This window comes from Solenopsis invicta, chromosome 14 (assembly GCF_016802725.1).
Source record: "Solenopsis invicta isolate M01_SB chromosome 14, UNIL_Sinv_3.0, whole genome shotgun sequence".
NCBI lineage: Eukaryota > Metazoa > Arthropoda > Insecta > Hymenoptera > Formicidae > Solenopsis > Solenopsis invicta.
In genome coordinates, this window is record NC_052677.1 from 3,597,868 (window position 1) to 3,611,567 (window position 13,700).

Below are 13,700 nucleotides of genomic sequence, written 5' to 3' on the forward strand. Positions count from 1 at the left end.
CTCCTCCACCTACCTCAGCGCCTCCCTCACTTTGCTCCCCACTGCCTCCAAATCCTCCTCAATTCCCCCCCTCCCCTCTCCACCTCCCCTAACCTTTCTTTAAACCTCTCTCTCCCCTCCTCGTTCCATACCCCCCTACTAATTCTATTCCTCTTCCCCCTACCCTTCCTTAACCCCCTTTCCTCTTCCTTCAACCATACTACCAATGGCTGGTGATCTGATTCTACGTCGTCCCCTACCTCCATCCTACTAATTTCTTCTTTATCCTCCTCCCTCACCATCACATAGTCGATCACCGTCTCTCCTCTTCCCCCGCGTATGTCCACTCCCCTCCCTCGTCTCCCTTTATCCCTCCGTTCAAGATAATCCAGCCCCTTTCTTCTATAAAATCTACCAGCTTCTTCCCTTCCCCATTTATTTTCTTATCCTTCGATCGCCTGCTTCCTTCCTCTCTGTCTTCTCCCTCCTAGTGTCTTCCCCCCCTGTCTTCTCCAGCCCTACCCCTCCCCCCCTCTCCCCTGTCCTTGCATTGAAATCCCCACCAATTATTACCCTCGTATCCTGACCTTTTTCTTCCATCCACTCCTTCAATTCCTCCAGCTTTCCCTCCATGTCTCCGTTCACATACACCCCCACCACTCTCCATCTCGTCTTTCCGAACTTCATCTCACCTACTACGATCCTCTCCCTCTCTTCTCCCCTTTCCTCCCCCCCTCCTACCACCAACTCCTTCCTGACCCCCATCAGCATTCCCCCCGTCGCCCTCCCCTTTTTTTTTCTTCTTCTCGCCTCTTGCCACTTCCACACATACCCCCTCGGCAGCTTACCCTTCACCCACCCCTGCGCCTTTCTTTCTACCCACGTCTCCATCAACACTATGACATCCCACCTCTCCAAGCCTCTCCAAAATTCCTCGTCCTTTCTCCGCAGCCCTGCCACGTTCCAAAACGCCATTTTCACCCCCTTGCCATCTCCCTCTCCCTGCTGCGCTCCCCCCTCTCCCAGCCTCTCGCCCTCTGCCTTTCTCATCCCTCTCCTAGGTCCTCCCCCCTTCTCCTCTACTTGACCCTCTCCTTTCCTTCCCCCGATCCTCCTATCTTTCCCTCGTTACCTCCCCACTTTCTTCCCGTCCTATCCTTCAACCCCCCTTCTTCCTCATCCCAGAACCACCATCCCCCGTTAACCGTCATTCTGTTATCTCCCGCTCATACTCTGGCCCCTCTCCTTTCCTCTTCCCTCGCCATCTCCCTGATCCTCCACCTCACTTGCCTTTCCTTCCACGTCAGGTCGTCCTCTATCCACACCTTGTCTCCCCTCAGTCCACCCTTCTTTTTCATTACCTCCCTTTTCTCGCCTTCTGTCCTGAAACTCACTACCGCAAACCCCCCCTGCTCCTCTCGCCCGGTTTTCACCTCCCTCACTTCCTCCACCTTAACCTCCGCCCCCACTCGCTTTAGTATCTCCTCTACTTTACATTTCACGTCCTTCCCCTCTACTTTGTATCCCTTTATCACCACTCTCCTCCTTCTTTCCTTCCTATCCCTCTCTTCCCACATCTCCTCCATCTTCCTTACTCTCTTTTCTAGCCCTCCATCTCCCCCTCCTCCCTCGCCTCCTCCTCTTCCGCCCTCCTCCAATTTCCCTACCCTCCGCTCTAGGTCTCCCACTCCTTTCCCTCCCTCTCCTAACCTCATGCCTTCTTCCAATTTCTTCTCTAAGTCTCCTACTCTTTTCTCCATCTTCTCCCTCTCTCTCCTCCACTCCTCCTCTCTCCTTTTCGCCTCCTCTAGCTCCCCCATAATCAGTTTCATTCTCTCCTCCATCCTCTCCTCTAGCCTCTCCTCCCATCTCTCCCACCTTCCCATCATCTCCTCCATCCATCTCTTCATTGCCCCCATCATCTCCGACTGTCTCCCGTCCCCCTCCCGCACCGGCGATCTCGACGTCTTTTTACTCCTCTGAAAAGCGTCCCCTACCTCCCTCCCGTCCTCCCCCTCCCGTCCTACCTCTATGTCTCTTTTCTTCTTCCACATCTCCAACCCCCCTGCCGTACTCCCGCTGCGTCCTCTCCCTCCACCTTTCAACAACATCCCCTTTCCTGTCGCCACGTCTTCCTTCACTCCTTTCTCCATTTTCCCTTCCCTCCTCCCTCTTCGTTCCAGTGATGAGCCTAATAGTTAATTATCTCCGTAGCTATTCGTGATGATTACACAATTTGTCTGTGCTTGCAGCCCGATTATCTGATACTTTAGGTAATATAATATAAATTATTTTGCAGAAAAAACGAAAATTAAAATAAAAATAAAAATAAACTGATTAACTATCCTCTCATTTGTTATTATTACTTATTACTTATTACTTATTATTTCATATAGTTATTTTGCTTTTATTACCTAATTTGTTCCAAACTGTATAGTCATAATTCTGCGATTTGCTTGTGTAACGGTCTGTTCAATGCTTCGACTCTTACCGCTTTCCGCTCTCTTCCTTCTCAAGTCGCCTCTCTCTCTCTCTACTGCCTACTCTCTGGCCGTGGCCGTGCGCGCGCGCACCTCTCCGTCCGTGCCACACCGTTCGCCTGCTCTCTCGCCTCTTCTGCCTCTGTGCCCCGCGCTCGCGCTCGCGCACTCCTTTCCCCCTTCCCCTCCCTCCTCTCCTCTTCACTATTCTCTCCACCACTCCTAACCTCACTCTTGCTGTTCTCTCGCTCTACACTCTCTCTCTCTCATTCACTCCACCCGATCTCTCTCCCTTCACTCACTCCACTTTTCTGTCCCTCTCACTTTCCTTCCACGCACTCCACTCTCTCCTTCCACTCCCCGCATACACTCCACGCCTGTAAACCCAAAACCTTCTAATCGCACTCTACTACTCTCGCTCGCTCCGGAAACGGAAGTCCTGCTTTAATTGTAAAAAGGAATTTATATATCCGGTAAACAATCCACCCTGCCTCGTATCGCGATCGTAGCGAGCGACATTGTAATGCCAAATTTCACTCACTTGCCTTACGAGATAACCTTTCTCTACGGCTTTACGTAATTCACAGGATACCCATGTACCCTCTAATTCACGTTCGTCGGGGTGTTCGTGAGTGCACACGGACTGTGAAAACGCTTCGCAGCAACTCCGACACAACGCAAACAGCAATTTTCCGCGTACGCGATATGGGAGTACCGGGTGAAAGAGATTGCGTGGGAGTACTCGACACCGTACGAGACCTTCGACCGAGTCGAAATTATACGCGGGTCCCTCACCGATTATCGACGAGCATTCCGCTCCAATATAAATTTTAGGGTGACCAAACGGAAAAGCACCTGTCTTTAATACGTAAGGATACAGAGAACACACGTCCACATATCGTATTTTCTCCGTACTCTCCGTTACTTCGACTCGTGTTACAATATTTTCCGTAAAACGCGTCGCGCGGATCGAGAGGTGCTGATTTTAATACAGGGTGATGTTCAAGAAAATCTCGCTGTTTGTTCGCATCTCTTGAGCAAAAGCGCACTCTCATTTTTCTATCACACGGTACCCTTGTTTGCGAAGATGACATGTCATTGCGATGGTTCTCTCGTAGCGTAAATCTATTGTATCGTCGGAATTGGTATTTAAAAGTTTTTTGTCACGGTTCACTTGGTAGCAAGTGGGGCAACCGTGCCAGAAGCACCCGTGAAATTGGAGAACAAAACAATGTGTTTCATCCCCCAATTTCGTTTCGTAATATCCGTCGACGCGACTACTGGCGATCAAACGCTCACGTCCTCGCCCTGCATGGATTATGGGATGTCCGAGCTCACGCTCCAGCCACTAACCATTGCAAGGCTTTACGCGATTGTCTATCGACGTTTCTGTATCCTCCCGGAGGAATGATTCCTATTTCCCCCTCGCGCAGAAAGTTTTTTCGAAAAACTTTCATACACGTGGAAGCGATAGTTGTGCATTTTTCGAAAGGACACACTCCGCCGCGCTCTAAAAATATTTTCTGAAAAGCTACACAAGCACGCCGTAAAATATCTACGTCATTTCGGCAATAACGTACGATTTCTTGCTGGAAGTCAAAAATGACATTTTTACTTGTCATTTCCGTATGCCATGCAAGAAATCGTTCGCGTTCATCGGGCTTCATTTGATCGGGGGAATAAAATCGTGCCTCAGGTAACGGACCGATATACGTTTGATTCTCCACAGTGTTAAATAAATGCGGAAAAGTGCCTTTATCCGCCGTATCCTTTAACCCAAAAGCTTTAGGTAGTTCGGATAATCGCATCGGCATATAATTAACACTGTCGATAAGCTTTGTATGCCCGACCGTCATCACGATAATCTTTGTCCCGTTCAAAGTTACCCTCGGCTTTTCCCTTATTGACGATTTTTCGACTAAATATTTTAAAATAAATTGCGCGTCGAACGCTTTTGCATTGTGAGCGATACAGATAATATTTTTAAAATGTTTCGTTGGACGTGTCACAAAATCTATAAATTGTTTTACCGGATCGATGTTGAATATAAATTCACGCGTTCCACACCAACGACACCGCACCGACATGCCGTCTATCGCCACGCAAGTTGCGCAAATTTGCTGTGCCAGAGAGTTGGAGCGTGTAACTTTACGTTCTCGGTTCCTTCGAGCGTCTCGTTCTGTCGCGTTTCAAAATCGTAAAACACGAATGCGACAGCTCCCTTGGCGACATTAACGTTCTCACCCTCGAGGTCATTAGCGTTTCTTTGTGCCTCTTCACGTATCGATGCAGCAGCACTCGTACCCTCGCCAGGGTCTTCTGCTACGACTCTACGTCGAAGAGGTTGCATGAAACACGAATGATTCACGGGTTGATGAGAACAACATGTCCTACAATAGGCACTGTCACATTCGTGTCGCGAGTTAATTTTTATAAATCTATTACACATATTACAAATTTTAATTGAGTTGCAAACCATTGATTTTCCCTCGTACGATTTTTCGGCACGATGACGCTCGAAACACGTATTACCGAAGAACGTACGGTTACACGTTTCACACCTGATTTTCTCAGCGTCGTGACGTTCACAGGAGGATATAGCGTAGCAGCGTGGATATTTTTTAGAGCAACGATGCCCTCTATCAGGACGGTAACTGATGTTACATGCTACGCAATACCCTCCTCGTGAACCCGCGGCAGCTTTTAAATTTAATATTGGATTGTAATAGTGTCTATTCTCATAATACATTATATTTAAGGTATACTGCGGTTCGCGACCGAGAGAGGCGAGTATCGCGCGTCCGTCGTAGATCGGATTTCCCCCGCGTCCGAAATCTTTGAAACCGTAAACCATTATAGCGATATTTTCATTGGTGAGATACCGTTGAAATTGTTGGATTTCGTGAATCCCACATCCTTCCTCCGGTATCACGTTGCCAGCGTTCCTCGTTAATTCTATCGTATAATCCCGTTGTAGCAAAGAACGTTGGAATCTTACGGCTTCCCACATTTCGTGACGCGGTCCCGTCCGTAGATTTCCACGCTCACAGTGGACTTTCGCGGCTACGAGTGAACGAGGAAAACACAAATTGTCATCGTTAATAATTTCTAATATAGATCATTTGGCGACGTCTTCCCGCGTTAACTGATTTGACATTCTTCCACGACCCATCGGTAGCGCGACGTTGAAAACTTGGATGGTGAAAGTTTCCGCGATATCAATTCCGCCTGCGCTTTGTGCTACCGAACTTACGAGGCCCCATATGTCCTCGTAAGTCAAGTCGCACACAGGACGAAACGATAAACCTGCCGGTCCGCGCGTCAAACCATCGGAAATAAAAGATAGGCCCACGTAATCCGTCGGTTCACTCGAGCCTACCGCGTATCTATAAATTTCACGGAACGCGTTTTCCAGCCGTTGCACGGTATTATTACCTTCCGGTACTGCCCGTATCGCGAAACTCGCCTCTCTCCCGAGTATTGCAAAATTTCTAAATCTACGCGCGTTTTCCGTCCGTAGCTCTATATAATAAAAGTCGTCGCCAACCTGATGCTGCTGCTGCTGCTGCTGTTGTTGTTGTTGTTGTTGTTGTTGTTGTTGTTGTTGTTGTTGTTGTTGCGGGTGTTGTTGCGACTGCTGCCGCTGCTGCAAACTGATGTTGCTGCTGAGATCTCTGCTCAGCAACATTCTCCCTAGAATTTTGTATTCTAGCCACTTCGTCAAGTCTAGCGCCGATTTGAACTGAAAGATTAAACATTCTTATTAATTATTACCGTCTTATATTGTGTTTATTTAATTTTTTATTATTAATACGAGAAAATGTCAACAAAAGTTATATCATACGAGGTGACTCACCGAGTTACCGATGGAGACCCTTTTTTATGTCACGCCGCCAGTAGATGGAGTATCACCAACTGACATTCGCGTCCATACTTTCCACCTACGTCGTAAAGCAAGATGGCGATGCGTTACAAAGTTTTCTTCTTTTCTCAAGCTGACTTTCTTCTTCTCATACTTAATAACCTCATATTGTGCAAATATTGTGTAATAATAGCATTAAAAATTGACAAAAATTTTGAATAATCATGCTAAGATAAAATTACGTAAAAAAAAAACAAAGTACTTTTATCGAAATAAAATTTCTAAGTAATATTTACCAATAATTAAATCTAAATGTAGGAAAATAAATATTTTACAGTTATTTAAAAAAATCAATAAATTTTTTATTTAAAATATTACCATAATAAAAATACAATATTTTTATATTATAAATAGGAATAATTACACAATTTTCAAATATTTACACAATAAAAGGTTAGAAAGTAAAAAAAGTTAGAAAAAAAGAAACAAAAGACACTCCATCTTGCTACCTGACGTAGCCCGAAAGGTTGGGGGACGTGTGGCATTGGGTGGTGCTCCTTCTGCTGTCGGCGCGAAGAAAAAAGTTTCTCCGAAGGTTACTCTGAAGAGTCCTCTATGTGATTTTTTCTTCCTCGGATTTTAATTATTCTATCCGAGAAAAAACCGGCGAACATGATATATATCGTTTAAAAATTATTTTACATCGAATAAAAATAAAAATAAAAATAAATAATAATATTTACCGTCGTACTCAGGCAAAGGAACTCTCTCGTTTTCTTCTTCCTCGTTTTCTTCTTCCTCTGGCTCCTCCTCCTCCTCCTCCTCCTCTTCCTGCTCTTCCTCCACTTCATCCGAGGCGGAGCCGGAGCCACCATATCCTTCGTCATCATCATCTTCCGCCGCGTCCCCCTCACCTTCCTCTTCATTATCGTCGCCGTCTTCCTCTTCATCAACACCGTTTTCGTCCTGCTCTTCTTCTTCATTTTCGTCTTCTTCGTCATCATCTTCCTCTCTATTTTCCCCTTCTATTATTTCCCTTGCTTCTTCTTCTTCCTCGTCTAAATTTTCATCTACCTGCTCCTCTTCCTGTGACGGTCTCTCCCATCTTTCTCTTTCTCTCCTCATCTCCTCCCTCTCGTGTACTTGCACTAGAAAAAAAACAAAAATTTGATGAAAACAAAGTCAGGTCAATATAAGATAGTTTTTGTCAAGCTCTTTTTTTTAATCTTATCTGGGGAATATAAATTTATATCGGATGGTGTTCCGTCATCTTCTACACCATCGTTCTCATCATCATCTAAAACATAATAATTCCAATTATTATTATTATTTTATTAATATTATAACATAATATTTTGTGATTTAAGAAATTTACCTGTTATATCGATGACAGGAATATTCCGTTGAGTGGGAATATCCTCTTCCGCATCCTCGACTTCAATTCGTGGTCTTCCTAGAAAATTTATATATTTTAAAATTTATAATTTACAACAAAAGTCGGCTTACGTCTCACGCCTAGTGAATGCTAAGCTACTTACGTGCGGGTACGGGTCTTTCGTCTGAAAAATAAATATAATTAAAAATAATATTTAAAAATTTTTACATTTTAATATGATTTGATTTTATATAGACTTACCTTGTCGATTTTCTGCTTGACGCAGGAAGTTTGCTATCAGACCTCCCACATCACTCTCGAAACGCCCGTTTGCGCGCCGCGTTTCAACATGATGCTGGAGAATATTCTCCAGCCTCGCGTCGCCATCACAGAACCCCGTTCTGTGCATAATGCACAGCAATGTGCTGGAGCACTCACCCGCGAATTTATTGAATAGCGCGTAATTTGAGGCATCATCGTCATATTTTAATTTATTAAAATATTGTTTTTTTACAATTTTGCTCTCCAAATTACACGCTATAACAAAAAATTTTGCAATAATGTCACGCACCATTTTCACTTTTTTATTTTACTTGCACACGCCTGGTAGACGAAAACGCGTCTTACAACTTGAGAGTACGAAAGACGAACTAACGCTAAGTTCTTGTACAGCTCATCTTATAGCTTTTAGTTTCTATTATTTGGAAAAAATGTAGAGGGAAAACTTACCTCAATAACTCCACCTTCTCTTGACCTGATTGGAAATTTTCAAAAAAAGTCAGGAAGGAAAGTGAAAACTTTGCTAGATAACTCCACCTTCTCTCGAGCTGATTGGAAATTTTCATAAAAGCCCAGGAAGAAAAGTGAAAACTTAGATAGCTCCACCTTCTATTGAACAGTTCCGAGAATTTTCTCGAAAAGTCAGGAAAGTTAGAGAAAAAAATAAATTTATCTTGTTTACGTCTCCGCTTTCTCCTGTCTTAAAATTCTTTACTCTAAGTAATATATCACCCTCACCTTCCTTTAAATTAAAAGATTTGTTTTCGACTATAAATTCAACAAAAGATAATGTATTTTTCTAGAATTGCATTTAAAATTTATGTAACTTTTTTTTTAGAATAGTAACCCGTACTTATATCAAAGTACCGGTATTTTAGAAATTTTGACTGACTGTATTGTTTCATTAAAAAATCCTAATGCACCCTGTTTTGAACAAGTTAGAACAGGCTCTCCGTTAGTGATACACAGTAGAAACTCACATAAAGTGAGAGACAAACTGCATTAAGAATTTATTCTCCAGAAAATCTAGAAAATTCGAGAAAAATCTAGAAAATTCTAGAAAAATCTAGAAAATTCTAGAAAAATATAAAAAATCCCAGAAAAATCTAGAAAAAAATTTTTAAATTTCACAGTTACATGCGCAGTCACGTTTTTTGTAATTCGAAGCAACAACCTCGTGGACAAGTAAGTCGGTATTTTTCCCGGTTAGCCAAGTGTCTTTTGTATTAATTTCATCACACGAAAAAACAAAGAAGATGGACAACCAAAAAGTTATTAACTCTGGGAAACGATCGGCGGATCTCGATACAGCCAGGACGAGCGTCGACGAGAGGAGAAGCGAGCAATTTCATATGTTGCTGACAAGATCATATGGACTTAACAACTCACATACGAAGAGGATTCATGTGGGTCTACAAACGACTAGCAAGGGGATCTTCGAGCCAGTGATGAAATTAAGCGGAAACAACGCTGACGGAGTATATTTCGATGTGGAGTCTTGGCAAGAATTTCAAGAAAACTTGGGGCTCATGAGCGAATATTTGAGTGCCAATAATAAATTCAAGCCAGATCCCATCGTGATGAAAAATAATATTTCCATCATCTTTACCATATCCTATGGTTCAAAGTCGCTATTGCTGACGTGCAAGGAGAATGAAAATACCAAAGTGGAGGTTGTAGATTCAGCACCGCCGGCGAAGAAGCAAAAAACCTATGCTGTAACAATCGTGATGCAGAAAACTACCTTCCAGGGCTTGGAGAATCTAGTGAAGTGTGTGAATTGTTATTTGGAACATTTAAAATCTTTAACTAATGTCGTTAATGAGTACGCACAACATTTAATTAAAGAAATAGAACTGAAACTTCCACGAAGCTACGTAGATCGTGACATTATAAAATTAACACTAAGAGGAAATTATAGCAAAATCGAGTATAATGTACGTACTCAAATTAAAGATTTAACTTTTCTCGACATGTTCTTTAATATAATATTTTTGGAACTAACTTCGCTTCGCTTTGATGAAATTGTTAATATAATTTTGACAAATTATAGATCATAACTCTGTACATAGTTTCATATTCAATAAAAACAATTGTGAAGCGACATATTCAATTGAGTACTTTTTTAAAGTAAGAATGTACGTAAAATTATTGTATAAATAAATGTTTTAGTTTTGTATTATATAACTTTTAAATTTATACTATTTCTTTTATTCAACCTATACCCTTAATGTTAAGAATTTTTTCGTACGATTTAAGCATTACTCGTCTTCGAAGCAGCGCAAAACGGATTTCTTTTGTTTTTTTGTTACGTCTAAATAAAATTAAATAAAAATTATTTGAAAGAATATTCTTAGAGAAACTATGAATCGTAGCTTGCATGTTCATTCCTGTTTTACTGATTCAATAACGGTAAAAATTCTGTTTTCTTAGCTGTCATAAATCAATCTCCTTTTGTAACATTCAAAAATTAATATAGAAGAAACCTTAGAAAGTTTACTTTCTAAAACTATAAATCGAAACTCATGCTCATTTATGTTTTGTTAAATCCATAAAAAGACAAAAACATTATATTGTTCCTAGTTGTCATAAATTATTCTCCTTTTGTAACATTCAAAAATTAATATAAAAGAAACCTTTGAAAGTTTACTTTCTAAAACTATAAATCGAAATTCATGCTCATTCATGTTTTGTTAAATCCATAAAAAGACAAAAACATTATATTGTTCCTAGTTGTCATAAATTATTCTCCTTTTGTAACATTCAAAAATTAATATAAAAGAAACCTTAGAAAGTTTACTTTCTAAAACTATAAATCGAAACTTGTGCTCATTCATGTTTTGTTAAATCCATAAAAAGACAAAAACTTTATATTGTTTATAGTTGTCATAAATCACTCTCCTTTTTGTAGCTTTTCAAAATTGAATATAAAAGAAATTATTTGAAAAGATATATTATTCTCTCAGAATCTACAAAACATTTAATTATTCTTGTTTTATTAGATTCTGTAATGAAAAAAATTTTGTATTGTTCCTTTATAGCATTTCTTTGTTACCTTTCTTTTAAGGGGTTACACTACCTTGGAAGCTTCAAAAAATCGAAAAATTTTTTTTTTGCTTAAATGATAGTTTATAGTCTTAAAAATAAGATCCTAAAGTTTCAATTAAAAATTCACATTTTTAAATAAGTTTGCTACTCTTACTGCATCGAAACGGATGCCCGACGCGTGAAGGCTGCTGAGCGTTCAATGTCATCTTCCGCTAAAGACGCTCGAAAATTAAGCAAAAGAAGCAAGAAAGAAGAAAATGAGGCAAACATCGACGTAGAAGGACAGCTATATGGCGCAGGTATTGCAGAATAAAGGTAACTTTGATATTTTCTACTAAACACACGAAATATCGTAAAGCAAAACTTTAAACGCGTTTTTCTCAAAACCATGTTTTCAAAGTTGGCGTTACGCGGATCTCAGAAACTATTTATCCGATCTATTTGAAATTTGCACGGAATCTTCTATTTTGTATAATCTAAAGAAACACGTACGGGTTTTACGAAATATTAAAAACTTCTCTTGTTATTAACATTTTTATACGAAATTTTTTTGGCTGAAAACGAGATCTTTTCTTTAAATGTTCGCCATTTTCATAAAAATCAATATTTCGAAAAATCCGTACGTGTTTCTTTAATAAATATTATGTAGAAAATAATAAAATTTTTATTTTTATTCCAGGTTCAACCGAGTGACAGATCCTCGCAACGCCGATTTGACAATTGTAGCAAAACGACATTTATTAAAACGGCTTTGACGTCGCCATTTTGTTTTTAAAATGGAAACAAAAAATCGAATTTTATTCCTAAAGATGTGTATTATAAAAGCCTTAAAATAAATTTTTCACTATTTTTATCGTTTTGCCAAAAAAAATTCCCAAAGTTACCTATGATTTTTAGGCTGTCAAGGTGGTGTAACCCCTTAAAATAAGATTTTCTTTTACCTTTGAAAGAGTTACCGACTTTTGATTCGTAATCCCCGCTAGTACTTTCCTTCATCTTTTTTCTTATCCCACCTTTGCGGAGCCAACAAATTTTTTCCCACCGAAATGTCAATTTCCTTTCACTCAACTCGTGGGCAACTGTAGGAGCGACCAATCAACTCTTGGGCAGCCATGGGAACTTCCAATCAGAACGCTCTACTCCCACCGGGTGACACCCAGCCACACGCGTGCCTACCATTCAAAGCGCTCCAGTCAGTACCGAGCCCCACCTTTCCCCACCATTTTACCTAATTATCACCTAATTATCACCTAATTTTCACCTAATTATTACCTAATTATTACCTTTTGTCAGGGTCAGGACCCCCGCTATGAGACCTTTTTTCCTCTTCCTCGGTCTGGGACCCAGGACCCCTGCTGTGTGACCCACATTCCCCCCATCCCTGTGACGTCATTTGTTTTAACGCCCCATACTACTTCCGTGGCTGCCTACATACTACTTCCGTGATACTCGGGGGTAAAACACTCGTGGAAAAAGTGACTAAGGTAAAGAGTGAGAACGTAATTGGCACTGAGTGATTAAATAAATGTAACTGACGGCAAATGAATGCCGACAAATGAATGTATAATTACATAACAGACTTGAGTAAATGAGATGTAATGACAATTCATTACAATCCAATGATTGTACTGAGTTCCGACGAACTGACGGACTCAAAGGACGGAAGAGTGAGTGCCGATGAACTAACGGTCTCGAGTAGATGGGATGGAACAAAAGAATGAATCTCTGCTTAGGAAAGTCTTCTATTAATACTATCCTCAATCTATTGGTTCCTTTATTTTAAGTAGGGCCGAATTTTTATTATTAAACGCCTACGGACTCCTCCACGAATTTTGGTTTAATAGTTTTTTGTCTCTAACGCTTGTCTCTGACGCCGACAGGACACATGCGTGGGCGTCAAAAAACGCTATTCACTTAAGGGGCCTCATAATTTCTTTTCGACGAGCTTCCTGGGGTGTTATTCTGCACACGCTTTTTATGCTTAAGTAAGATAAATGACAGCGGCAATGTGGATTTCATGAAAATAAATTCACATCAACTTATCCTATACAATTCACGTAGAATTATTGGTTAAATTTAAAGGAGATAAAAATAGGATATAGCAACATAGAATTCACGTGAGTAAATCCTTCCATTTGATTTTGAAGTTCAAGATTTCTTTCTTGAACACAGTACTGTTGAGAAACATAAATATTATCGATAAACAAAATAGATCTATGAATGAAAAAACCTCGATCTGCATCCCAATAAGCAAACAATATTTTTTAGAAGTTTTTTATAAATTGTTTTCTTAATAAAATTTTTTTTATATTAAATTTGATTATTGTACTATATTGACATATATTTTTTAGTTGCATTTCTATTTAAACATATAACAGAAAAGTTATTCCAGATACTATTCTGCATTTATGAAAATCCTTAAAAAAACTATAATTTTATATATATATATATATATATATATATATATATATATATATGGGGCATTCTCCGTCAAAAAGGCCACCCCTGCTGCCCATTTCAATTTTTGAGATAAAATGTTTGAAAAGGGCTTAAAATTTTCGTTGAAATGTCTATTTTTCGATGCCGTTTGGCCTTTTGGAAAATTCAAAATGGCGGACCTAATATCACGGCTAGAATGAAAAAAGCCTTTGAAAAAATACATAATAACGCGAATAAA

General features: G+C 40.2%; 2 protein-coding genes across 2 annotated transcripts; one reads left to right on the forward strand and one right to left on the reverse strand.

The window, feature by feature from the left end:
* The first annotated feature begins 205 nt into the window (after nucleotides 1–205).
* On the forward strand, nucleotides 206–2,285 carry LOC120359473 (mucin-2-like). Its single transcript, XM_039457051.1, has 2 exons — nucleotides 206–212; nucleotides 899–2,285. The coding sequence occupies exons 1-2, from the start codon at nucleotides 206–208 to the stop codon at nucleotides 1,960–1,962; spliced, it is 1,071 nt and encodes a 356-aa protein (XP_039312985.1). The 3' UTR covers nucleotides 1,963–2,285.
* Nucleotides 2,286–5,577: 3,292 nt separating this feature from the next.
* Nucleotides 5,578–8,105, reverse strand: LOC105200644 (myelin transcription factor 1-like protein). The gene is made up of 6 exons (XM_039457052.1): nucleotides 7,958–8,105; nucleotides 7,860–7,880; nucleotides 7,697–7,774; nucleotides 7,236–7,469; nucleotides 6,080–6,201; nucleotides 5,578–6,027 (listed from the first exon to the last, which is right to left on the reverse strand). Exons 1-6 carry the CDS (start codon nucleotides 8,103–8,105, stop codon nucleotides 5,578–5,580), a joined length of 1,053 nt encoding a protein of 350 aa, XP_039312986.1.
* Nucleotides 8,106–13,700: the final 5,595 nt, after the last annotated feature.